Source organism: Leptodactylus fuscus, chromosome 1 (assembly GCF_031893055.1).
Source record: "Leptodactylus fuscus isolate aLepFus1 chromosome 1, aLepFus1.hap2, whole genome shotgun sequence".
NCBI lineage: Eukaryota > Metazoa > Chordata > Amphibia > Anura > Leptodactylidae > Leptodactylus > Leptodactylus fuscus.
In genome coordinates, this window is record NC_134265.1 from 109723442 (window position 1) to 109750672 (window position 27231).

At 40.4% G+C, this 27231-nt stretch overlaps 2 protein-coding genes across 4 annotated transcripts in view; both read left to right on the top strand.

Moving 5' to 3' along the window:
* The window catches only part of DGCR2 (DiGeorge syndrome critical region gene 2), a 44042-nt gene extending 20143 nt beyond the window's left edge, over positions 1–23899 (top strand). For 2 of the 3 annotated variants that reach the window (XM_075275662.1, XM_075275669.1), the window contains 8 exons: positions 9052–9177; positions 12300–12510; positions 13515–13591; positions 13695–13865; positions 14606–14809; positions 20955–21107; positions 21426–21662; positions 22066–23899. In XM_075275662.1, coding sequence (XP_075131763.1) covers positions 9052–9177; positions 12300–12510; positions 13515–13591; positions 13695–13865; positions 14606–14809; positions 20955–21107; positions 21426–21662; positions 22066–22325 — 1439 coding nt within the window. In that variant the 3' untranslated portion in view covers positions 22326–23899. Of the gene's footprint in view, positions 1–9051; positions 9178–12290; positions 12511–13514; positions 13592–13694; positions 13866–14605; positions 14810–20954; positions 21108–21425; positions 21663–22065 lie in introns of all 3 variants that reach the window. The other variant, XM_075275654.1, reaches the window with a different exon arrangement.
* A 978-nt stretch (positions 23900–24877) lies between these two features.
* Positions 24878–27231, top strand: part of LOC142204569 (carbonic anhydrase 15-like) — a 38184-nt gene continuing 35830 nt past the window's right edge. Inside the window, exon 1 of the mRNA XM_075275886.1 lies at positions 24878–24913. The gene's annotated coding sequence lies outside the window, so the exon portion shown is untranslated. The remainder of the gene's footprint in view (positions 24914–27231) is intronic.

Sequence of the window (27231 nt, forward strand, 5' to 3'; positions counted from 1 at the left end):
ACCAGTACCGTTAGTTTCAGTACCCAATATGTGAATTAGTCTGGGACCACCCACCTGACATTAGAGAATCTAAACTTCTAGCTGCGTCGGAATCAGTGGAGTGGCATCTATTAAAGGATGCAAAAAGTTGGCTTGTTCCAGCCCAGGATCACAAGATTGAAACCAGCACCCGGCCTCCATATTGCTTAACCTTCTTTTCTGTTTGCACGGGTAATTACCTGTGAAATCAGGAGAGGAAAGGAGGGCGTGTAGCAACCCAGGGAGTGCTAGTTGTTTCCAATCACATGACCTGATATGGAACCAGTCAGTAGCAATGGGCCCAGCATGCAGAAACTGCTGAAGGAAGGTAAATTTAACTCCACGGAAAACTGTGTAACTATAAAGCCCTACACTGTATACATGTATATATTCTTTATAGTAGGGGCGAAATTTACTGGCAGAACCCAGAATTCTGTCGTCATTTGCAACAAAAAACTGTAACGTGCCTTGCACCATATTTATCAGATGTTTTAGAAACTTTTACTACTTGCACCAAAAGAGTGTGGCATATCAAAGTGAGGTGATCTAAGTTACAACGCTGTGTGCCAAAATATATTTCCCATATTTACTTCATTCTAACATCCTGGGATCTTTCTTTTGGATTAATGGAATAAGAGTTTATTTTGGAAATGCATGAGAAATGTGGAACTGTACAAGCAGGCGTTTCCGCTACATTACAAGTGACAGAATGATGTCAGTATTGTTTCATCCTGGCTACGGTTTCAAATGGTTCTGGTGTTAACAAGTTGGTTAAACTCTAACTATATCTGCATATGTAAAACAGGAAACAAATTCCAGAATGGTGTTATGAGGGTAGCGATATTTCACTGCTCCTGAAATAGGGGCATATGTCTTGTCTGATACTGATACTGCACCAAGCACAAGTGGCATTAAAATCTCTCAGCACAACACATTCTTGTGGGCTATATCCAGACCCACACCTGCCTTTCTGCTGCAGCTCGCAGCTGTGTCCGCCAACCATATGGACTTGTATGTCACAAGAGGTCAGCAACCTTTTCGCACAGTTCTCTTTAATAAGTGAAATGTAAACTGGGTTTAGAAAAGTGTTTTTTATTTTTTTTATTATATTGACCAGAAGACTTTTTTTTTTTTTTTTTTTTTTTTTTGTATATTTACTGGCAATTGAAATTAACCTTCTCACATTAACCGGTTAAGGACCAGGCCCAAAAGTATGTTAAAGACCAGGCCTCTTTTTTCAAAACTGACATGTCACTTTAAATGGCAATAACTTTGAGACGCTTTAACTTACACAAATGATTTTGAGACTGTTTTCTCGTAACACATTATACTTCATGTTAGTGGTAAACACTAATCAATATTTTTGCATTTATTTATAAAAAAAACTAGGAAATTTGATGGAAATTTGAAAAAAATTGCAATTTTCAAAATGTGAAATTCTCTGCTTTTCAGGCAGATAGTCATACCACCCAAATACATGAATAAATATTATCTCCCATATCTCTGCTTTATATCGGCATCATCTTTTGATTGTCTTTTTATTTTGGACGTCACAAGGCTTACAAGTGTAACAGCGATTTTTTCAGATTTACAAGAAAATTCTCCAAACCAATTTTTTAGGGACCACTTCAGTTCTGAAAGTAATTATAAAGGCCTGTATAATAGAAACCCCCATAAATTACCCCATTTTCAAAACTGCACCCCTCAAATTATTCAAAACAGCATTTGGGATGTTTGTTAACCCTTTAAGCATTTCATAAGAATAAAAATAATATGGCAGTGAAATTTAGATATTTTATTTTTTTTCACTAATACATTCATTTAGACCTAAAATTAACACATTCACAAAGGGTTAAAGGAGAAAATGCATCTAACAATTTATTATACAATTTCTCCCGTGCACAGAAATACCCCACATGTGGGTGTAAACTGATTTTTGGGCACACGGCAGTGCATGGAAGGGAAGAAGCGACACTGGGTGTTTGAACAGCAGATTTTGCTGGAATAATTTTCAGCGCCATGCCTTATTTGCAGAGACCCTAGAGTACCAAAACAGTGGAAACCCCCCAAAAGTGACCCCATTTTAGAATCCACACCCCTCACAGAATTCATCAAGTGGTATAGTCAGCATTTAGACCCTACAGTTGTTTCACAGATTTTACTAACATTGGGATGTGTAAATGAAAAATTACTAAAATGTCACTTTATCTCCAAAGTTTTCATTTTCACAAGGGGTTAAAGGAGTAAAAGCCCCCCACGGTTTGTTAAACAATTTCTCCTGAACACGGCAATACCCCATATGTGGCTATAATCTGCTGTATGGGAACATGGCGGGGCTCAGAATGGAAGGAGAGCTATTTTGCTTTTGGATGGCAGATTTTGCTGGAATTATTTTTAGGTGCCATGTCGCATTAGCAGAGCCCCTAGAGTACCAATACAGTGGAAACCCCCTAAAATTGACCCCATTTGGGAAACTACACCCCCCACAGAACATATTAAAGGGTAGAGTGAGCATTTTGACCCTACAGCTGTTTCACAGATTTTATTAACATTGGGCCATGAAAATGAAAAATTACTTTTTTTCCAACAAACTGTCAATTTAGCCACAAATTTTTAATTTTCACAAGAGGATAAAGGAGAAAAAGCTCCCTAAAGTTCGTTACACAATTTCTCCTGAACACAGAAATGCCCCATATGGGGTCATAATTTGCTGTATGGGAACATGGCGGGGCTCAGAATGGAAAGATCGCTATTTGGCTTTTGAAGGGCAGATTTTGCTGGAATATTTTTCAGGTCCCATGTAGCATTTGCAGAGCCCCTAAAGTACCAATACAGTGGAAACCCCCTATAAGTGACCCCATTTTGGAAACTACACCCCTCATAGAATTTATCTAGGGGTAGAGTGAGTATTTTGGCCTCACAGGTGTTTCACAGATTTTATTAACATTGGGACGTGAAAATGAAAAATTACTTTTTTTTCCCAATAAATCGTCCATTTAGCGCCATAGTTTTAATTTTGCAAATAATTTAAGAATTAAAAGCCCCCCACAGTTTGTTACACAATTTCTTCTGAACACGGCAATACCCCATATGTGGCCAAAATCTGCTGTATGGGTACATGCTGGGGCTCAGAATGGAAAGAGCGCTATTTGGATTTTGGAGGGCATATGTTGCTGGAATAGTTTTCAGGGGCCATGTCGCATTTGCAGAGCCCCTAAAGTATCAATACAATGGAAACCCCTCAAAAGTGACCCCATTTTAGAAACTACACCTGTCAAGGAATGTATCAAGGGGTATTATCATTTTGAGCCTAAAATGCTTCCCAAAAATTAATGTACAAAATGAAAATTGAAATTTTTTAAAATATGCCATTTCGGTGCCCAATACGTTGCACCCACTTTGTGTTGTCAGAGACCTGCACTCCTAAAACTATTAAGTGGGCCATCCCGGGGGTCAAAAAATTATATATGTGGGTGTAAACTGCTGCTTGGGCACACAGCAGGGCTCAGAAGGGAAGGACCACTGTGCGTTTTAGCTTTTAGGGTACAGATTTAGAGGGACTTTCTGGGCACCATGTTGTTTTTGCAGAGCCCTGGAGGTGCCAGTAAACTGGAATTCACCAAGAAGTGACCCCATTTTGTAGGGGCAATTTTAGGGTCTCTGCAAATGTGACATGGTGTCCAAAAACGAAGAATCTAAATCTGCACTCCAAAAGCACATATTGCTCCTTCACATCTGCACCCTGCTGGGTACCCAAATAGCAGTGTATGCCCACATGTATGACACTGGTGTACCCCGGATAACGTACTTAATACCATATGTGGGTAGAAATGGCTGTTTGGGCACAGCCGGGCACAGAAGAGAAGGAGCGCTATTTTGGTTTTTGGAGCACAGTTTGGTTTTTGGACGTCATGCCACTTTTGCAAAGCCCCTGAATTGCCAATAAAGTGGAATCCGCAGACATGTCACCCTATTTTGGACACTACCCCACTGATGGCATTTATCAAGTGGTGTAGTGAGAATTTTTAACCCTTGAGTGTTGCATCTATTTAGTTTCCAGAAATGAAATCGCAACTGATAGAGAAGTTAAAAATGAAAATTTTACAGATTTGCCATTTCAGTGTGCAACATGTTGTGCCTGACTTATGTCAGCAGAGACACTCCAAAAACTGGTAAGTGGGTATCCCGGGCACAACAGCTTTTAGAGCGTTCATCTCTGATACAAGGCGGGCACAACATATTACGCACTGAAATGACATATTCCTGGAAAAATGGTCATTTTCACCTCTCACAATCAGCTGCGTATTCATTTATGGATAATAAGTTATAGCAACACTTGGGGGTTAAAAGTGCTCTCTGTACCCCTGGATAAATCCTTCAGGGGTGTAGTTTCCAAAATAACGTCTCATATCTGGGGATTCCACTTTACTGGCGTTTCAGCCCTGCAAAAGTGTCATGGCATCCAAAAACCAAACCGTCTGTGCTCCAAAAACCAAATGACCCTTCTCCCCTTCTGTGTCCGGCTGTGCCCTAATATCAGTTTATACCCACATATGACATTACGTCCGTTATTCTGGGTACACCAGTGTCATACATGTGTCATACATGTGTCATACATGTGTCATACATGTGTCATACATGTGTCATACATGTGTCATACATGTGTCATACATGTGTCATACATGTGTCATACATGTGTCATACATGTGTCATACATGTGTCATACATGTGTCATACATGTGTCATAAACTGCAGTTTGGGCGCACAGCAGGGCGCAGAAGGAAAGGAGCGCTATGCGGCTTTTGGAGTACAGATTCAGATGTTTGGTATCTGGGCGCCATGTCATGTTTGTAGAGCCTGTAGGGTACCAGAAAAGTGGATTCCCCAAAGGAGTGACCCCATTTTGAAAACTGCACCCCTCAAAGAATTTATCAGGGGGTGTAGTGAGTATTAGTATCCCGGACGTGACTGCACAGCGGATGGCGAAGAGGGAATATATAAGCTGTGCGGAGAACATTGCAGACACCAAATTCCCTACTATGTCCCCGTAGCTCCTATGATTGGGGGAGTCACTCTGGGGGTCACTTTAGGGGTCACTTCTGGTGTCTGTTCCCTCATAAGGTGTAAATCTGGGGTGTCCCCTGATATTCGCTCGCACAGCTTATATATTCCCTTCCTGACGCAGCCAGTTGTGTTCAAATAATTTGGCGATTTTTGCGGGTTTTTGTCTTCACATTGCTGGATGCTGTATTTTCTTTATTTTTCTGGTGACGCGGCCATATAAGGGCTTGTTGTTTGCGGGATAAGATGCATTTTGCAATGACACCGTTTTTGGGTGTCTACATCTTATTGAATACATTTTATTAACCCTTTTTTGCTGGATTTAGAAAAAAAAAATCAATCCTGGCATTGAGTTTTACTTTTTTAATTTTACACCATGCAGCCTACAGTATAAGTAACATGTTCCCTTTATTCTGCGGGTCGGTACGGTTACGGCGATACCTCATTTATATTATTTTTTTATGTGTTACTAGTTCTGCAGAGGAAAAACACATTTGGGGACATAAATCAATGTTTTTTTGCATCGCATCTTCTAAGAGGCGTAAAATTTTTATTTTTCGGTTGACAGTGTTGGTTGAGGGCTTATTTTTTGCAGGACAACCTGCGCTTTTTATTGGTACTGTTATCGGATGCATATGACTTTTTGATCACTTTTTATAGCATATTTTGTATGGTGAGATGGTGAAAAATCATTACTTCCGGCGAGTTTTTTCCGTTTTTTTTTGTTTTTTTTCCCGGCGTTCGCCGTGTACATTAAATATTATTTCAGTTTTATTGTACAGATTGTTACGGACGCGACAATACCAAATATGCATTGTTTTTATTACTTTTTAGTTCTTTTTTTATATAATTCATTTTCTATAGAGAAAAAGGGATTTTTGGGCTTTATAACTTTATTAATTTTTTTCATACATTTCATTTTATTTTTTTTTCCATTTTTTTTTTACTTTTTCATGTGTCCATTTAGGACACTTCAATCAGCAATACTTTGCTGATATAGAATGCCATGTGAGACACAGCATGCAGGTGTCCCACATGGCATTCCGTAGCAGGATGTCAGGCTGTGTAGACGCACAGCCTGACATCAGAAGGTCCTGGCAGGATCACCAGGTATGTGGGGGCTCCGGGCAGTCTGGGGTCACTGGCCAGACCCCAGACTACCTTTTACTGCTATCGGCACCCTCCGATCTCGCCGCGGGGGGTGCCGATCAGCTTCAATTGTCGGCGGATGCCTTTCGATCGCGCCGTGATGTTTCACGGCGCGATCGAAAGGGTTAAAACGTCCAGTCGGACTCAGTTCCGACTGGACGTTATTGAGGAAGGGGTTAGGTGTTCGTAACACCTAACCCCTGTCCTCCCCGCACCCCTCCCCCTGCAAAATAGGTACCTAAAGACAGGACGTATTTTGACAATAGTCCGGTCTTTAGGTACCTGGACCGCAGGCCGTAAATTTACGTACGGCGGTCCTTAACCGGTTAAAATCAATTTGGTATTACCTTTCACCATGTTTTGTATTTTACCAATTGTCCATTACATTCTCAGCATCAGCCCTTTATTTTTCTTGTTCCTTAGCTCCGCTTATCAGGGGTGTAGAATTGGTTGGCCAAGCCAATTGAGACTCCTATTTTCCACGGTCTGACTTGTTAAATAGTTTACCACCATAGCCATATAGAAGCTGTAAGGCTCTTCTAATACATGTAAGCTAGTGACTTAACACCTATGGAAGGAAATATGTAAAGGGATTGTATCATTAGAATCCCTTTTTGAACTAAGACCACGCCGGAATAGCCTTAAGAGAGACTGTACTTCTCCTACCTTTGTTATTCGGATCTGCGACACCGTTCCAGTGTTGTTTTGTTTTTTTTCGCCATATGCAAATGAGTGTCCTCTGTGCTGTCTGAAGACTCTCCAGCGACGCCTCCATAGTCTTTTCCCCACTGCCTCTTCGCCGCGACTTCAGACGAAAGAGCCAAGTTTACGTGTCTGTCAGCCATTTTCCTGTGGCCTCTTACACGAGCATCCATTCAGCCTCAGGAAAATGGCCATTTGACATAGGCAGTAGGCTCTTTTGGCTGAAGACTTGGCCGATGAAGAGGCGGTGGGGAGAAGATGGCGTTGTCGCTAGAGAATCTTTGGACAGCACAGAGGACTCTCCCTGTGCTTTTATAGCAAAGGGGAATGCCCCTGTTCTTTCTCAAGACTGATTTGCATGTGGTGAAGAGACTAAATAACATTGGAACTGCGGCGCGGATCAGAATAATAAAGGTAGCAGAAGAATAGCCTTTCTTAAGGCTATTCTGACGTGGTCTTAGTTTAACAAACTGTAAACAATACTAATGTATAATATTAAAACATTTTTTTGAGTGATTCATTTTGAGCTCTGCACATTTGAATCTTTTAGTTTTAGGAGAATTTCGTGATTTGCTTGGGGCAGACTTGCACACTATTTTTATTTTATTTTTTGTTTAAAATTGTGATTGGAAATTGCGTAACATATCTGGCACTTGGCTTTATAATAATGCTGTTGTGTGTATCTTGGATACTGTAAGAATGGTAGTTATGACACCGTGGAAAGAGCCTTGGGGTGCATCCTCGTATAACAGAGTTATTCCAATACAGATTTCGCAAGTAATCTACAGCAAAAAGACTATTACTTGTGTATTGTGGTACAGATTTGCTTCAAGTTTAACCTTTTGCAAAGGATTGGGTGCTTTCATATCATGTTACGCAGGTCCGCCTGACTGACACGTTTTTATAGCTGTTTGCCTTATAAAAAGTGTCATCAGCGGACACATTGCCTCCAATAAAAAAAAACAAAAAAACACAAAACACTCCGCTATGGTCTCTGCATGCCCCATGTCCGTTATTTCAAACAGAAAAGAATGTACTACTACACTTTTCTGTACTTTAACCACTACAGACCTGCGATGATTTGTTTTTCATTCCCTTTCATTTCCTGTGTAAGGGTGTGTTCACACTACCATTGGTGTCTGCTCAGCAGTATCCGTGGCTATTGTCCGTACAAGACTTTAGCAACGGACGCTAGCTAGTCCGCTTGCAATTTCCATTAGTTTCAATGGGATTTTATCTTGTGTCTCTTTGTGTCCTTTAGTGTCTATTTACAATCATGTCCGTTTTTTCAAGCAGACAAAAAAAATCCTACATGCAGGATTTTTCTGTCCGTTTGAAAAAACGGACAGCAATTGTCCATTAGGTCTATGGGCAACGGAAATATAATGGACAGTAACTGATAGCCATCAGTTACCGTCCGTTTGTGTCCATTATCATAAGGTGTCCTTTTTTTTATTTTTTTACGGACACCTTCTGAATGGAATCCAACTGGCCATTAGGGATTGATTGCCCCCTCAACGTGTGCCACTCTAATGCTTGACCCCCTCCATATGTGCTGCCTCTGATGGTATTAGGTGCATTGTCATGTCTGCTCCCCTCACATGTGCAGTACCTTTATTGGTATTGGGTGAAACACAGTTGGGGAGTGCTTCAAGTAAAAAAAAATTGTGCTGTGACTTGTAGTACTTGGGGGACAGCTCCTCTACTACCCCCACATTTGCTTCATCTAATACCATCAGGAGCAGCACACATGTAGGGATAGCCTTTAGTTATTGAACATAAAATGTGGATTATTATTATTTTTTTTTTTTTAGAAAAGCAAAAAACTAATGCAAACAGATGCACATTAGTTAACCGATCAGTTTTGTTGATGCATGTGTTGACATCGGTTTGTGTCAGTTTTTTGATTAAAATAAATGATTTGTTAAACTGACGTGAAAAAGATGATGTGAAAGCACCCTTATTCTGACAACAGACTGATCATGTTGCGGATTTGTAAATCTGGTGCTTACCCTGAAGACCAGTCACTAAACATCAGAGTTTTAATATGGCGTTATTATTTTAATACGGCAGAATTATACGGTTTTCCTTTGTCTTTATTTATCTTTCCTTTGTTTTAAGGACTGGGAGGTGACCAAAGAGGATTTCATGGAAAGGAGAGTGTGGAGACACGACATGGTCGTGTGAGAAATGGGGAAGGGCCTCGGTTCCAAACTGTCAACTTGGCCCAGCCTGTGCGTTTTAGTAGTAAGTTTAATTGTGCTCTTGATTTTATTTCCATGTGATATAATGGAGCTTTGCTGTTCTGTATCTAGGAAGTAGATTTATGACACAGTCAGACGTTACAAAAGGAAGTTAAGAAGCAGTTGTTGAAAATTTAACTAGCTTGTGAACCTTTTGGTATAGTCAACTAAATGCAGAACTCCAAAATCATGTTTATGTTCTAATTAACAAAAGAAAGCATGAGCGATGGGTGATGTAAAAATCCTTTAAAGGGAGTCTATCATTTGAAAAACTCATTTTCAAGTAAAGGCACATTGGAATAGCCTTTAAAAAGGCTATTCTAACTCCTACCTTTACTACTTTGATTCTCCCTGCTGTTTCTTCAAAATTTGGTTTCTTCTGATATGCTAATGAAAATCATGGAGCGCCCCCCCCCCCCCGCTTCATATCTGTCACCCCTTACATGCTTGTGCTCCAGCCCCTCCTCCTCTTCTCTGGAACTTGTGCCTAACTCTGGGGCATCCTCTCTGTACCTATCTAAAATGTCAGCCATGCGCAATCAGCTGTGCCACTGTAGGTTCGGGCCGAGCCGACTGTGCATGGCTGGGTGACTATTTTGTGGTGGTCTGATCATACAAGCATACTGTGCTAAAATGATCAGACACCACAAAATGGCCGCCCAGACATGTGCAGTCGGCTCTGCCCAAAACCACAGTGGCAAAGCTGATCGTGCAAGCCTGACATTTTAGATAGGGACAGCGCGACGTCAGAGGTCAGAGCAAGGTACAAGTTCTGGAAGAAGGGGACAGAGCACAAGGATGAGTTTTCAAATGATAGACTCCCTTTGAAGAGGACCTTTCATCACTTGGGGCACATGCGATTTAATACACCACTAGAAAGCCGAAAGTGCGCTGAATTCAGCGCACTGTGGGCTTTCCCGGTATGTGCCCCAGGTGAAGAGCTATCGGTGCTGGTACCTTAGCTCTTCACCATCAGAAGGGCGTTCCTGACAGTTAGTCAGGAATGTCCTTCCTCACAACAGTGTCTATAGCGCTGTACTGTGAGAGCAGTGAGGAATGCCTCCCTCCCTTCCTGATAGTGCTGCTCCATAGATGAAAACAAAGCCTCCCTAGCCAAGATTCACAAATGGGAGCAGTGCTGCACTTCCATCCCAGATAAACTGCAGAGGGATACAGCCCAAGGCTACTGGCCTAATGATGCATCTCCAATGGGCTGAGTCTCCAGGAGAGGAGAGCAGACCAGACCAATTGATCAACAGCACTGCTACACTTAGCTTAAAAAAAAGAAGAAAAAAACCCTTTTACAGTGGAAACCCATGGGAGGTGAACAAACATAGAAAAATAATCTTAGTCACCTTCTCTGAAAGAAGTGACTGTGGCAGTCAGTCATGTGATGGGTGCAGGAATAGAAGAAAGTGTTTTTGCAGCTCTTCTTTCATGAATCACTTGGTACAAACAATTATAGACTCACACTTTTTTGAGAACTTACACTGTGTTCCAAATTATTATGCAAAATTACATGTATGAATTGTGGTCATTGTAATTTTCCAGTCATCAACTATTAGAGTACACTTGAAAGGTTTTTGGACAAACTGCCTATGATAACAGTATATTATAATAAAAGAAATAAACACAAAATGCATGTTCTAAATTATGCACAGCAGAGTTTTCAACCTTTTTATTTTTATAAAGAACAAAAAAATGGTCATTTGTGAAATTCTAAGCATTAGCAGGTTATTACAAACTGAAATCGAACAGTTTTCATGACAAAACTTTATTCTATATGATGTTACATTTGCACATAGGATCCCTTGTTCAAATGGAGCTTCTGAACTCTCTTGTCCATTGAATTTATCAGGTTTTGGATGGTTTCTGCTTCAATTGTTTTGCATGAGGACTGAATACCCTCCCAGAGCTGTTGCTTAGATGTGAACTGCCTCCCGCCATCATAGACACTCCTTTTGATGATGCTCCAGAGGTTCTCAATGGGGTTGAGGTCAGGGGAGCATGGGGGCCACACCATAAGTTTGTCCCCTTTTATGTCCATAGCAGCCAGAGATGCAGATGTGTTATTTGCAGCATGAGACATTGGTACATTATCATGCATGAAAATGATCTTGCTGCGGAATGCACGGTTCTTCTTCTTGAACCATGGCAGAAAGTGCTGTTTGAGAAACTCCACATTATGGAGTTCATCTTTACCCCTTCAGGGATCCTAAAGGGGCCGACAATCTCTCTCCCCATGATTCCAGCCCAAAACATTACTCCACCTCCTCCTTGTTGGCGCCGTAAGCCGTATTTGCATGGGGTGTCCATCAACCAGCCATCCTCCACTCCGTCCATCTGGACCATTGAGCGTTGCACGGTACTCATCGGTGAACAAAACCGTTTTGAAGTCGGTCTTCATGTATTGTTTGGCCCACTGGAGCCGTTTCTACTTGTGTGCAGTGGATAGAGGAGGTCGACAGGATGGCTTATGGACAGCTGCAAACCTCTGAAGGATCCTGCATCTTTTTGTTCGGGGGGTGTTGGAGGCACCAGCAGCTTCAAAAACGTGTCTGCTGCTATGACAAGGCATTTTTGCAGTTGCTCTTTTAACCTGACACAATTGTCTGTTGGAAAGAGTCCTCATCTTTCCCTTATCAGCACGCACACGTGTGTGCTGTGAATCAGCTACACACTCCTTGATTGTGCGATGATCACAATGAAGTGTCTTGGCAATGTTGATTGTAGTCATTGACCTAAATACTCCACAATTTGTTGTTTCTCAGCAGCCAACACACCCTTTTTCTTTCCCATTTTGGCAGAAAATGTAGGCTGCTTAATAATGTGGGACAGCCTTCTTAAGTAGTCTTGCCTTTAATTGGACACACCTGCCAAACTAATTAGCACAGGCATCTGCAATTGCTTTCAGTGATATAAAGAGCCCTGACACACATCACCATCAATGAGTTTAACTGACAATTCTTACCTTATCACTCCTAAACACTTTTTGCATAATAATGTGGAACACAGTGTAAAGCTGGAATTTTCTGTAAAGTCTGTGATACACGAAAAATTGTAAAATGTGATATAGATGTTCACGTGATGGGGGTGTGTACCCCCTTCTCTTTTTATGTTTCCTAGGGAAATGTCCATCAGGCTGGCATCACTATGATGGGACAGCAAGCTGTTATAAGGTGTACTCCTCGGGAGAGAATTACTGGGATGCTGTTCAGACCTGTCAGAAGGTGAATGGCTCTCTTGCAACATTTACCACAGACTCTGAACTAAAGTTTATCTTGGCTCAAGAATGGGAAATGGAAGAAAGGCCTTTTTTAAGAAAGGACCAGAGAAGGTGAGGCATAGTCTTTTTATTTATATACTCACTGCCTATAGTTTTCATGCCACTTTGCCAGTTACAAATATATTATGATCCTTTGAAGGTATTGCAGGTAGCTTCATGGTAAAGGGTTTGTACTGAATTAGATAAATGATTGTTTTTTTTTTCTAGAAACAGTGCCACACTGGTGCATTGTTTGTGCCTGGTCCTGAAGGTCCGTTAAGTTGGAGTTGAGCAGCAATCCCATACATGTATCCTATGGGAGAATCTGGCACTGTTTTACTAAGAAAGTTGCTGTTTTCTTAATCTATTTTAGCACCCTTTGAACTGAACACCATCATCCCCTTGAACTAGAATGAAACCTCATCACCTGCCATTCTCTCTGACCTGGTTGTCAGAGCCAAAGCCACAACTAGAAATGCCTCTAACGCTAGGTTCACACCTGCGTTCAGGGTCTCCATTCTATGGTTTCCGTCTTCTGCATGCCAGAAGACGGAAACCATACACCAGGTCCGGCCGTGAGCGGCGGTGAGCGTTTTAGGCTCTCCGCCGTGAAACCGGGTTTTTTAATCCGGACACAGAGTACTGCATGTCCGACTCTGTGTCCGGATTATAAAACCCGGTTTCGCGGCGGAAAGCCTAAAACGCTCACCGCCGCTCACGGCCGGACATCTTTCTCACCCATTCAAATGAATGGGTATGAAAGAGTCCTGCAGGTTTCCGTCTCCTGCCTCTGTTTTATGCAGGAAACGGAAACCTGAAGTACGGAGTGCCGGCGCAGATGTGAACGAGCCCTGAGGGCTTGGCATAAATCCAGTCTAACTTGAACAGATGGTACTGTAGAGAAATAGTTGTGGCAAATCTTTGGCTTTTATAGAAACTTCTTCTATCAAAATAAGTTTATTAACCAATGGAAACTGGTGATCTTCCAGTGATTTTATGAAAGGGCACACATTCATGCCAGTGCACAGTTTGTTTGGTTTAACAGTAACAGTAATATTTTAAATTTATTTTTATAGGCTTTGGGTAGGTTATCAATTTGTGATAACAAACAGGAATCATTCTGTCGAGGGGCATTGGGAAGTGGCTTACAAAGGTAGGTGGACTTCTTGGGAGCAAGTAACATCTTGTTTGTCGCTACTATAATGTTGCCTCCTAATAATAATTAAGCCTGTTTTTGTTTCCTATATCTATTTTAGGCTCATCTGAAGTATTCTTGCCCCCAGTGCCCATATTTGGCATGTATGAAAACGAGAACATCCTTTGTGCCCAACTTCAGTATTTTTATTTGCCCTCTCTCCGACATCATGGACTCCATAGCTGGTACGCTGAGAACTGCTATGAAAAATCCTCCTTCCTCTGTAAACGCAGTAAGTAGCTTTCTTTGGTTCAATCCTTTTTGTGGTTGGGTGTTAAGGATTTGTACACTAGGGGAATTGCATTGTTAGCAAACAGTCGGATGGAGAATTGGTTCTGAAGCCATGGAAAAAATGTGGATGAGATACGCACACATATTAAGCCCTTTTGTCCAGTGAATTTTCTTTTCTCTAAACCAAACTAAACCAAATTGCTGCAATTCTTGTTATATATTTTTTTTTATAGTTTTCTATTCTATCTATCTAATTTATGAGAACAGAACCTCCTTCTGAACCTCTAAGAAGCCATTCACATGTTTTTAGCATTGACTTGCAGATCATCTCTTTTTTGGGGGGGGGGATTCAGAATACACCCAAACAAGTGTTGGTTTGAAGAGGGACCTGCATTTGTCAGACATTTGTGAAATATTTGTAGGATATGTGTTATATGTTTAACATAAGATGACCCTGTTGTTGTAAGCTAAGAAACCCCTTGAAAACTCCTTGGAGCGTGTTGGGTAAGACTTTCTGTTCACATATGTGTCCTGGTGTCTGTTAGAGAACGAAAACTGCAGACCCCAACAGTCTGAAACTGCCAAATGAAAAAGTTGGACTTGCAGCAATTTTTCATTCAGCGGTAGCTGCAACGGATTCTCCAAACTGAGACTGTGTTGCAGATGTGAACCCAATCTTAGTCTGCCTTAAAACCCTAACAATTATATTTTTTAAAAAAATTTTTGATTCTTTTCTTCTAGGTCAGACATGTGTTGATATCAAGGATAACATTGTAGACGAGGGCTACTATTTCACCCCAAAAGGTGATGATCCTTGTCTCAGCTGTACCTGCCACAATGGTGAACCTGAAATGTGTGTGGCTGCTCTATGTGAGAAACCACAGGGTTGCCAGCAGTATCTCAAGGATCCTAAAGAATGCTGTAAATTCACTTGCCTGGACCCAGGTAAGAATGGCCAAGCCTGAGCTCTGATATCTTGAGTGGCATGCCTTTTCAGAAATAGTACCGCAGCTTAGTTATGTAGCAGTTTCTATAACTATATGCAAAAAGATGGAAATAAATAATGAAAAACCTTCTTGTATAAACTATAGGTTTTGAAACTGCTTAGAAACGCTATTTGTTCTGGCTCTCTGTGGGAAGCTTTGTTATACAAGATCTTGTTTTTAGCTTTTTTGCCCTATAATAATTGCAGTTATAACCTTATTACTAGACATTCCTACACTCCAAATGGCTCTGGATAGCATGGACTTCATATGGCTTCTTGTACAACCTATACATTTTGTTAAGACACACAATAGTTATGACTTTATGCGCTTTATATGTATCACCTTATGTGCCCTCTCTGTGATACCATTTTATTGCGATTTCCATGTTTTTCTTGCTGTAAAATTAAAAAATTCCAATGAAAAAAGTTTTGAATTAAAAAAATAATAATAATAATAATTGCAGTTATTACTTATTCATTGTCTAATGATCTGTGAAAGCTTCTCTGCTCGGATGCAATATACTTGTGCTCGCTGCTTCTATACATTTATGATAACGCATACATTATGCTGGCCGGGTGATTTAACCTGATGAACATCATAATCATTTTTTATATGTACTTTTTTTCTCCATTTATCTCACCAAGGATTTCACATTCCAATTAGTTTGAAATGTTCTTTTCTTTTACTTCAAGGTCTATGGCTTCATATAGAATTAAACATAACACTGTAATATCTTTCACTTCACCAGATCCTTTAAAGAGGTGTGCCTGTAATAGATTCTTTAAAGAGATTGTCCACAATCATTTTTTACTAGGGAAGGTGAAGGAAAAAAAAAAAGAAAAGCAAAACAAAAAAAAAAAAAAAAAAAAAAAAACACCCCAAAAAATACTCTCCTGTCCCCAGTGCTCCAGCGTCTCCCAGCAGAGTCCCAGCTGCGTTGTTTTTTTGTGGTGGAAGTCACAACCGCACTACCTGATTGGCCTCAGCGGTCACATACGATGAGATCTTCATGGGAGTAAAACACCAGAGCAGCGGGAGCAGACTGTGCTGGAAGACACTGGAGCACCGGGAACATGCCATCAATTTGTGCTAGTGGGAACAGATAAGTATTGTTTCTGCATTTCCTATAACAATGAAAGCAGAGTACCTATTGTGCCCTGCCTGAATTCAGTAACCAGCAGGCATCTCACCAGGTGGAACAGGAGCATAAGGACCTCTGTCCTTTGCATAGGTTTTAGGACATGCATCAAACCTTTTTTTTTATATTTAATATGTGGACATGGACTACGCTCTCTGATGGGGAAAATATCTCTTTACTTTCATGCTCCTCTATATCTGAAAGCCTGTTTACTTCACCATAGCAGAACAAAGGACTGTTCTTGTGAGACCTTTTTTGTGCTTTAGGGTTTGGAGATAAATATAGATTTTTCTAAAGCTGCCAAGATGTTCTTTACTCTTAGACTTTTTTATGTTTGCTTTAATGGTGTGCATGGAATCTGATTTTTACACGTGTGTTATGCAAAACTGAAAGTGCGTTTACTTCGTGTGCACGGGCCCTTACTATGTACTGATGAGGAGCAAAAACTCCCAAACAGAACTGTGAGCAGCTTGGCTGATATCCCTAGTATTGTTTCAAAACTCTTTAAAAGGGATACTGTTGGTGGTTGTTCTACCTTAAGGGCTAGTTCACACGTGGGCAAAGGGGAGGTTTTTGACAGCGGAATTCGCTTCAAAAACCTCTCCTTTAACATGGTGGTCTATGTAGACCACTAGCTTTTTTTTTCCTCCTAGCGTTTTCCGCCTGAAGAAGCGACATGACCTTTCTTCAGGCGGAAAACGCCTGAAGAATTGCATAGAAGTGAATGGGACTTGCGGTCACTTGATCGCAAGTCCCATAGACGGCAATACAACTGTATTGCCGTCTATGGGACATTCTGTATATTAGTATTACAGCGGCTGGTCATAGAGACCAGCCGCAATACTAATACAGCAGTGACAGGCCGGGGAGCCTCATTAGGCTCCCGGCTGTCACCCGGACAGGTCGGCTCCTGCGATATCGCCGCGCAGGAGCCGGCCTGCAACTTTACAGGTACGGGGCCGGTGGGGCCACGGATACTGACCCGGCATCCGCTGTACTAGAGAGGCAGATGCCGGGGAGGGATAGACGCCGGGGCCTGAGACATCGCTACGATCCTCTGCCCTGCATGAAGCCAGCGGCGGGGGCACGGAGGAGCCCCTGCCGCTGCTGGCTTCATGCAGGGCAGAGGAGCGCAGCGATGTCTCAGGCCCCGGCACCTGTAATGGCGTCTATCACTTGCCGGCTTCCGCCTCTCTATTACAGCGGATGCCAGGCGCCACCTTCAGACTATAAGACGCACCCTTCTTTTCCCCAAAAATTTTGGGGAAAAAAAGTGCGTCTTATAGTCCGAAAAATACGGTAGATTGGCATATGCAAATGTACATTAAATAGTAATTGGAGCAGGGATTGGCCTAGTAGTCATGCAGTCATTGACCTAAATCATCTCCTGTGTAGCATTACTGTCCTGTTCCTCCCTCCCTGTCAGACCTAACTGATGGCTACACAAGGTATGATTTACATGTATGATTTTCAGCAACAGAAATCTTAGTGAGAAGGGCCATATTAAACATCATTATCTAATGCTACACATGAAGGATCCAAAAATAATGCGACAGGCTCCCCGCTCTTAGTGGCACTAGAAGGACTGTTTTCTGCCTCCTAGGGGAAACCTAATTTTCTGTAAATAGTCTGCACTATAAGCTTGTGCATTAATTGGATAGAGATTGTATTTGAGCAGTTCTGTTATAAACAGTGGCCATCTGGGCGCAGGCCTCCTGCACATGGCAGAGCTGCTGCCATATGGAGCCGTCTCCAACAGTAGTATTTTGAAGATATATGGGAAAATAATTATCTAATCTGTTATTTTTCTATGTCTGATTTCATATGAAAGTAAAATTTTGCTATGCCTTTGCATCAAATAGTCACATAGAAATACGTCATAGCCCCATAGGAAATCTGTAGAAAACTGGAATGTAGTGATATATCAGACATGGCCATGTAGGGCTTTTTACCCCGAACAAAATTATACCCTTGTTGCATTAAAAGGATCTTCCAACATCAAGAATATAAACCTATTTTAATGTATGTTAATGATGCTGCAAATGCTACTTGGAGGTTACAGTGGCCTTGACTCATAGTGCTAAATCGCTGCCTTTTGCGTGCTTAAAGGGGCTCTATCAGCAAAATTATGCTGATAGAGCCCCACATATGCGTGAATAGCTTTTAAAGAGGCTATTCAGGCACCGCTATAGTTTTATTAAACTAACCCCCCCCCCCCCCCCAAATTTTAAAATAAAACCCTAAAATAAGAATATGTTGTACTTACCTATCGTGCACGGTGGGCGGGCATTCACGGTCCGACGCCACACCTCCTCTTCCAGCGATGTCCTTGGGTCCCGTCTTACTCCGGCGCTCACGAACTGCCATTGATAAAAAATGGCGCGGGTGCATGTGCAGTAGCATGCTGCTGCTACTACTACTACTACTACTACTACTACTACTACTACTACTACTACTGCGCATGCACCTGCACCATTTTTTATCAATGGCAGTTCACGATAGATAAGTACAACATATTCTTTTTTTAGGGTTTTATTTTAAAACGTGTGTGTGTGGGGGGGGTAGTTTAATATAACTTTAGCGGTGCCTGAATAGCCTTTTTTAAAGGCTATTCACGCATATGTGGGGCTCTATCAGCATAATTTTGCTGATAGAGCCCCTTTAAGACCACCCATGTCACTGTGATGGACTTTGAGTGCCTCTTTGCTGGCATTGCTCAGTCCTGTCTCCTGAGGCATGCTAGAGAGGAACACTGGACATCCTTTGCACTGAAACTGAGAATTTATTATTGTGTGGTTTATCTTGATAATTCAGTGTGATAATGCATCTTCACTACTGTGTGTAGGGCTGTGTATAGAATACTGTGACGTGTTCACTGTGACGTGTATTATTTCATCTTGAGATTACTGCTGATAGACTCATCTTTAAATGGAAATGTGCACTTGGTCAATGAGGTGTGATGTGCCTTTCCATTAGTAAATTCTTTGGACATTGGTCAACCGTATTGACGTTTTATTGGGAATTAAAATTCAGCTTCTTATGTGGCTAATGTTTGGGTTGCAGTGCTTCATGCTGTTTCTTTTGCCAGTAAAGTCTGCAGTCTGCTTCTTCAATAGGAAATGAATTATTGCTCCTAGCAATCTTGAGAGCAACTCGAAAATGCTGTAGCTGCAGCTTCCGGAAAGCGATTGCGCAGCAGGGAAACCTGGTTGGGCTTGTCTGTCTGATATTTACAATATTTATCTTGAGATGATATTGGGTAATTACTTGAACACAGTTGAAGACTGTGCTAAGCTTGGATGTTGTTACATGTGGATTGGAATGAATGCCCACATAGGGCTGGGTGTTTTTTTTTTTTTTTTTTTTTTACCTAAAAGTACTGTATATACTCAAGTATAAGCCGAATTTTTCAGCACAGTTTTTGTGCTTGGCTTATACTCGAGTCAGCAAAAAAGATTATATATATATATATATATATATATATATATATATATATATATATATATATATATATATATATATATATATATATATAAAATTAATTTTTAGGAGGGGGGGATCTATGACCAGCCACAATATCAATGTATAGAATCTCCCATAAAATAGTACAAAAAAAAAAATAAAAAAAAAAATTCTAAATCACTCCTTTCCCTAGAACACATACAAAAGTAGAAAATGACTGTGAAACACATACACATTAGGTATCCCTGTGTCTGAAAGTGCCCGGTCTACTGAATATAGGGTATCTGCAGTGCTCCTGTTCCGTCGGGAAGGGGTTAATAGGAGCACTGCAGATACCCTATATTCAGCCAGACTGAGTTCCAAGTGGGGGAAGAAAAAACAGTCCTCAAGCTCAGGGAAGTGGCAGACAGACAACCAAAACACTCCCTCCCCTTCCCCAGCATCTACTGTACCCAAAAACTCTGACCATTTTAATTTTTGAAATTTTCCAGTAGCTGCTGCATTTCTCCCCCTCGGCTTATACTCGAGTCAATCAGTTTTCCCAGTTTTTTGTGGTAAAATTAGGGGCCTCGGCTTATATTCGGGTCGGCTTATACTCGACTATAAACGGTAACTTTATTTTTTTTTTTTTTTTTTGAGAACTCTTTTCCACTGCAGCTGTTTGACCGTCATGCCACCAATCAGTGGCCTCAGCAACCACAGGACAGGAACTGGTGGCATCACTCAAATAAGTCACCTGTTCTTCTCCTTAGGCTATTGATGCTGCTGATTGGCCTCAGCGGTGATGTGTGACATGGGATTGTTGCTGGGATTCCATGAAATGCGCTATGCGCAATATGTTGGTTCCCCACCTCCCACCCCAGCCGTCTGCCTGGGTCCTGAAATTCTTGGACAACCTTAAGTGCACAATCCTATGCAACTGCACACTGTGACCTTTCAGTGCAACCAGTGAGCATGCAGCTTTTACTCTTAAAGTACTAAATCTGTGACTAGTTCATATAATAATTACAACATCATTTTGAGTTGTTGTTTTTTTTTTCTGTTGTTTTTTATGGAGAAGCCTATAGTCACCTGATTGTGTACAGTGACAGATTTTGTCTGTTTTTCACAGCCATTTTGCATCTGTCTGCCACTGATTTTCATTGTTCTATTTTTTTTTCTTTTTTGATAGTCTGTTGGAGTGAGCCCTCAAAAACACAGACATGTGAATAGACGCATTGAAATGAATGTGTTCTCAAAATGGCTGTTACAAAAACAGCTGTGTCTCAGACGTTTGTGACCTTTGAGTGATCATAGCCTAAGAATGATATACCCCCTATTATTATTCAGCAGACTACAATTTTGATTGAAAGCTGTGTCAGATTTGGGGATTCTGAAATTCTCCTTACATCCCAGAAGTGTTCTTGCAGCTGAGGCTTCTTTAAACCTCTTTTATAACTATGTGGCACCAAGCATAAAAAATTGAGATGTAACCCAGTTTTTCTTCTTTCAATTCAATCTCTAGATGGAAGCAGTCTCTTTGATTCGATGGCCAGTGGTATGCGTCTGATCGTGAGCTGCATCTCCTCTTTCCTTATACTCTCTCTCCTGCTCTTTATGGTTCATCGGCTGCGTCAGAGACGAAGGGAACGCATTGAATCCTTAATTGGAGCCAATTGTAAGCAGTGTTCCTATAGATACATTTCTTATGTTGAGTACTATGTTTAATTTCTTAATTTTTAACCCCTTTTGGTTTGAATCTAAACTGTACAAATGAATTTGGTCAATGTCTGTCACCGATAGAGGAAACTTAAGAGTTTATTTCATACTATTGAGTTTAAAGGGAATGTCTAGTATACGATTGCAAGACAATATATACTGCTCTATGGCTTAACTTAGTATGCACTGTAAACTGCACATGGGTAACTATGTAAAAAAAAAACCCTTTAATTATGATTATTTATTCTTTTTTTTTTTTTTTTTTTACCACCCACAGTACATCATTTTAACTTGGGTCGCAGAATGCCAGGCTTTGATTATGGACCTGATGGCTTTGGTACTGGCCTCACACCACTCCATCTTTCTGATGACGGAGAAGGTGGAGCTTTCCACTTTCATGAACCGCCTCCTCCATACACTGCATATAAATACTCTGACATCCACCCCCCAGATGGTCCACCACCTCCATATGAAGCTTCAATATGTCCTGACATCATACTTTGCTCAACAACTGGTGAGAAATTTTACTTTTTTTTTTTTTCCTCCAAAAGATTCACTGTTAAATTAGTAGGTAACTGTGCGATATAACATTATATTATGGATTATAGCTAGAATATGCCATAATATTAAGGTCTAATCCAAAAATTAAAGGAGAGTGAAGTTTTGTGTGAAATTAGTTTCCATGTACACTAATGAGAATGTCAAGCAATGTGCAGATCAGAATGCTACAAGGTGGTATAATAAGAGTAGCCTCAGCTGTAATAGTGACCTGGCTAGCATTGTCTTTAAGAAGCTGTGTTCTGAAACTAAAATTTTCCCAACTGTAAAGAATGGGACGGCACTTGCTGAATCTTTTGTTGATATGACTATCTATTCTTCTCCCTTTTTCTTACGTTTTTTCTCTATTGTAAACTCAGATCAAGTGACCCGGCAGTCAGCTGGATTGGGCCAGCTCTCTACAGCAAGCAGTAGCAACGCCTCTTCACCACAAACTACAGAGGAACCACTGCCACCTGCTGTGCCAGCATTGCCTCAACCACAAAGTGATACAGAAGACTCTGAAGAAAGAAGCACTTCACTACTTGTGGCCCCTAATATTCTTCAAAATGAAGCCTTCCCCAATACTGGTCAGTCTGGGCCCTCACCGAGTAACTGTTCTCTAAACACTGTTGTTTGAGATTGGAATAAAAAAAACAAAAAAAAAAAATCCCACGAAAACAAACAACCCCCTTGAGAACAACATATAAACTGTGCCCATGACCTCGCCAACCAGAGTGAACTGTTGAAAGAATTAGCTGAAATATTCTGCAAGCAGGCTCCCAGATCACACATCCTTATTTTTTAAAAAGAAAGGAAAAAAGAAAAAAAAAATTGCATTAACCCTTTTGCTACCTAAGGTGTTTCTGCCAATGCACACAAAGCTACTGAGGCAAGTCAAGTGTTAAATAGGCAAGTTACACCATGATCTGAAATGGAATGAATTATCATGTAAATATTACATTTCAAGTGCTGCACTTTCTCCATTCCCCCTTGAGTGTGTGCGTGAGAGTGTGAGGAAGACTTGGTCTTCTGTAGAGTTTTTATACATATTTTTGAATTTGATTCTTATTTTTTTTTTTTCTCTGAATTCAATTACTTGCAATAATTGAGCAAGAAACTGCATTCGCGGGACCCTCAGATTCTGTAAATTCAGCTCCAGCACAACATAAAGTGATGACAAAAGCACAGGCACAAACGGAATTTTTCCGAATACTATCACATCGGAGTTTCAATGGGAATTGGGTCTTGGGCGGAAATGGATGTAAAATATTTAGCGCCATCCCCACATCCTGCACAGAATATTGTGAGACTTGCAAGGTGTGGGCAATCTCTACTCTCGGGACCAGAAGCTTTTAAGACATTTCTTTTCCCTACTTACGAACAAAGACTTTGTACTTACACATTCACATCTGTGTCCATATTTTGCTTTAGTACAGGTGATAACAGTGGTCTCCATACAAAATGCTTTATTACCATATCATAGCATGATGACATATGATATGCTAGGGTTATTTCATTGGAATGGAGGGAAGGGGTTGGGGTTTTATATCTACAAAAAACATTTTTTTTTTCAAGGAGGTTTCTTAGTTTAATGACTGTCTTGTTAGTTTTTCTCTTTTAGTTGGAGACCTCCCTGTTCATCTAGACTAGAAGAGAAATGTAAAGGCCTTGATCTTGAAACACTGGGTTTGAACAAATGAACTTATTTTGCATAGATTGGCAATGTGATTTCTGTTTTAACTGTGCATTTGCCTGTTTTTACAATGTCAGCATCTTTAAAGAGAATTGTTCTTCATACTGGCACCAAATGGTTTGTGAAAGCTTAAGGTTTCCAGGACAATATATTCAATACGATTTCAAAGTTATGAAGACCCTAAGCTGCTAATTTTTTTTCCTTCTATGTTCAAGAAGAATTCTATTATGCACCCAGATAATGATTTGTTTTTGGCCTCCCCAAAATGTATGCTGCTTAGTTTATCACTGCAATGGGTACACAGTGGTCACACAGATTTTCTGACAAAATATTTTTTTAAATTCCAGATGGTTCCCTCTCCTTCTCCAAAGGATTGAGAAAATGTCACACAGAACCATATACTTTGCTCTTAACTAAAGCTGTACTATGAAATTGTCTTAGTTGTTGCCAGGGCTGTGGAATCACAGTTGGGGACAGTTTTGGGTGGTGTCAGAGCCCGAAAAAAAATGACTGACTTTAGAATAAAATTGTTATATAATTATTGATGTTGTATAATTAGATGCATAGTTTATTTTGCATATTTACTTTTATAGGTATTCAATCACTATCCTTTCATGAATTAGAGGAGCTTTACCTCCTCTGTCTGACCATGGCTGTCAGCCATTTGTTAAGGGAGTCAAAGGCAGCATATGAAAATATTAGATTATTTTTCTTAATCCTAAGGAACTCCTAGATCCTCCTACATTGATTCCTGTACAATTCTAAGATTCTTAAGGCAGGGGATACACACGGTGAGTTTCCATCAGGGAAATTCAGCACCCTGTTTTCTTGTGGAAAATACACCTGCAAATCGGTGGACTTTGTTGTTGCAAAGGTTGAAAGCTACAGCAATAATTGACATTCTTCAGGTTTAAAACCTGAAGGGCACATGGCTTTGCGCTGTGGGTTTTAGTTGCAGCTTATGGATGAAAATTGCTGAAGTCTCATCCACTATGCTGCTACTGTACATAGCAACAGGTTAGCTGCTAACCGACTGCGAGTTCTGCCCATGTTCCCACCACTAGGAACTAAGATATTAAAAAGCAAAAAAACAAAGTACCCATACTTCCTCGTGGAAGCGGCTCCAGCACTTCTCATTGGGCTTTATGTGGCTGCACAGATGTGTCTCTATGCCCTCTGACGTTTGCAGCCAATCAGGCTGCAGGGTTGTCATGTATATATGGGCAAATAATTCCTAAACTAAATACAGCCTGATGGAGTGACCTGAGACTCAGGAAATCCCTTTTAATTGAGTACTAACGTATACCAATTCATATTATGATCTCACTCAAAAATGTGATAGATGACATCTTGCAAAAGATAAAGGTGCGCACGTTCCTGCGCTAAAGTTCTGAATAATATTTAAGAATATGTTCAATTTTAGTTCAAAATTAACAAATGGTAGTCTATATCTAACTTCACTCCCATGCATTGCTCCCATTTTTCTAGGAAGCTGGGATCTAAGGAGCTGTTTTAGGACTACTTGCACTAAAGTGAGTATTTAGCTGGCATTATGTTTCTAAAGTGGCAGAGGTTATTTCTAGGTTCATATTTATAATGGGAGTATTTCTTTCCTATTGTAGGAAATCAATTGCATAAACAACAAAAAAACTGTTGCAGTTCCCTGACCACACAGCCTGTTTTGTTGGGCATTTTGTTCCTTCCATGTCACAGTTAAACCATCTCTTCAGTATAATGGTGCAGGTCTTGGCTTTCTGGACAGCTCTTGTGGTTGCTATACATCAGTGCAGAGATTTAGACCCCCATGTAGACTTGGGTTTTGAGCAGAATTCTTTTACCACAAAAGAGATTTCCTGTAAATTTACTATAAGGGTATGTACTCATTGGAGGTGATGGTTGGGGTGTATTTTTGGGGCTCTTTGCTTCTCCCTCAAGAGGTAGATGGTTTTCAGTGAATGTAATCTGTAAGCAGTAGAATGTGAACTAATTATAAAACTTGATTTTTAATCGTACTGATAAAATATATTTCTTACCAGTATACCATGTATAGACTAATGAATTAAGGTGAGTGAAGAGCAAGATAGCTAGTCACCCTTTCGTTGAGAACTGCATCGATCAGTTGGCTTCCTGGATTGTTCCCTTTGCGAAGACCTCTGTCCTTTTTTTGCGTGTTGTAGGGTATCCCCATGCCAACATATGGAGGGCACATGTACCCTCACCACTGTAGATTTTAGACAGCGCTCTCTTTAACTTACTGTAGGTTACTATCCTTGAGAATTCTTTGTTTCATCATTATATATATATATATATATATATATATATATATATATATATATATTACACTGTTAAGATATATTTTGACTACGATTAAAAGTTATGTTTTAGAATTGGGTCACATTCTGCTGCTTTTGGATTTGATTATCTAATGAACTGTATCTGCCCCTTTGATTCAACTGTAGTGGATTTGGTGGAGCAAAAAAGAACATGTACTGGAAGAAATCACTCCCAGGGGCTGGATAGTATAGGCAAACCAGCGCTAACTCCTGTATGTTGTGGCATGATGGATTTTACTTTTTTCTTTAACATATAAATTATGTAAGAGGAGAGAGTAAAGTATGTGCCCCCTTTTTCTCCATTGTTCTGGGTGCCTTAATAGATTCTCCTTGAGATGGCTGTTCTTCCCCAATCGGTGAAGGGATTTGTTTACAAGCCACTATCGGGGGGCAGGAGGTCCAGAAATGTGCGCCCATAAAATTGCTTTTTCTGCTATGTCGACTTTCAAACTTTGTGATTGATTTTACCTGTGGCAATGTGTAAATAATTTTGATACACCATGTAGATATGACACTTGATGCTGTATCTTTCAGCCCTGTGACTTTTTAGTTTCATTTTTTTGGGGTTGTTAAGCTTCATTTAACACAATCTACTGATTTTTCTTTCCCTCATGTTACTGTGAGAAACATTTCATTAAGATGCCAAAATAAAACCGTATTATGGAATTTTCATATTGTCATTGTGGACATTTACAATTACTAGGTCACATTCTCATTTTTCATGCCTCTTATAGCTATTTTCGCAAATGCCCTCCATAACATGGAAATAACATCCAACCTGTACATTCTGAATTCCACAACCAGCAGCTTCAAAATAGAATTTTCAATCTACCTCCTGAAAGAGTAATATATAGTTATGAACTTATTTAATGGTTTTAAGTTTATAGTCTATCACCAATTTTGATATGGAATTTGTTAGGTCCACAATTCACCCGGTAGGGCAGGACCACTTTGATCTCCAGGATGCATTCTATCACATTCCTATTGATCCTTTCTGCCACAAGTTTTTAAGATTTGCAGTCCAGCATGTGGAGGAGACTCCATTTCCAGTTTCAACCCCTCCCTTTCGGACTATCCTCAGCCCCGTGGATATTTACGAAGATGATGGCTTAATTAGTAGTTTGCCTAAGGAAACAATATTTGAATGTGACCCCTTATTAGGAAGTGGCCCTTTGTCTTTTAGTAGTAGCCTAGTCTTATGCTCTCCTCCAAAATCATGTTCAAATGGTGTATCAGACACTACAAAAAGTAGGATGGATCATAAATTGGGAAAAAACCATCATAGTCTCAAAGTATCGCAAAACGTGTTTGTGTATCCTATTCAACTCCAATATACAGATATCCTTTCTCCTACTGGACAAATAGTGGCTCTAGTATCCAAAGACACAACCTGTCAGGAAAGCATATCCATTTCCATGCGAGAGGCTATGTCTGTACTGTATATAACAGTATCACTATGTATCTATTCTACGTATAAGGAGTCACTGAAGAGTGGAGGACACTATTCACCCATAGAA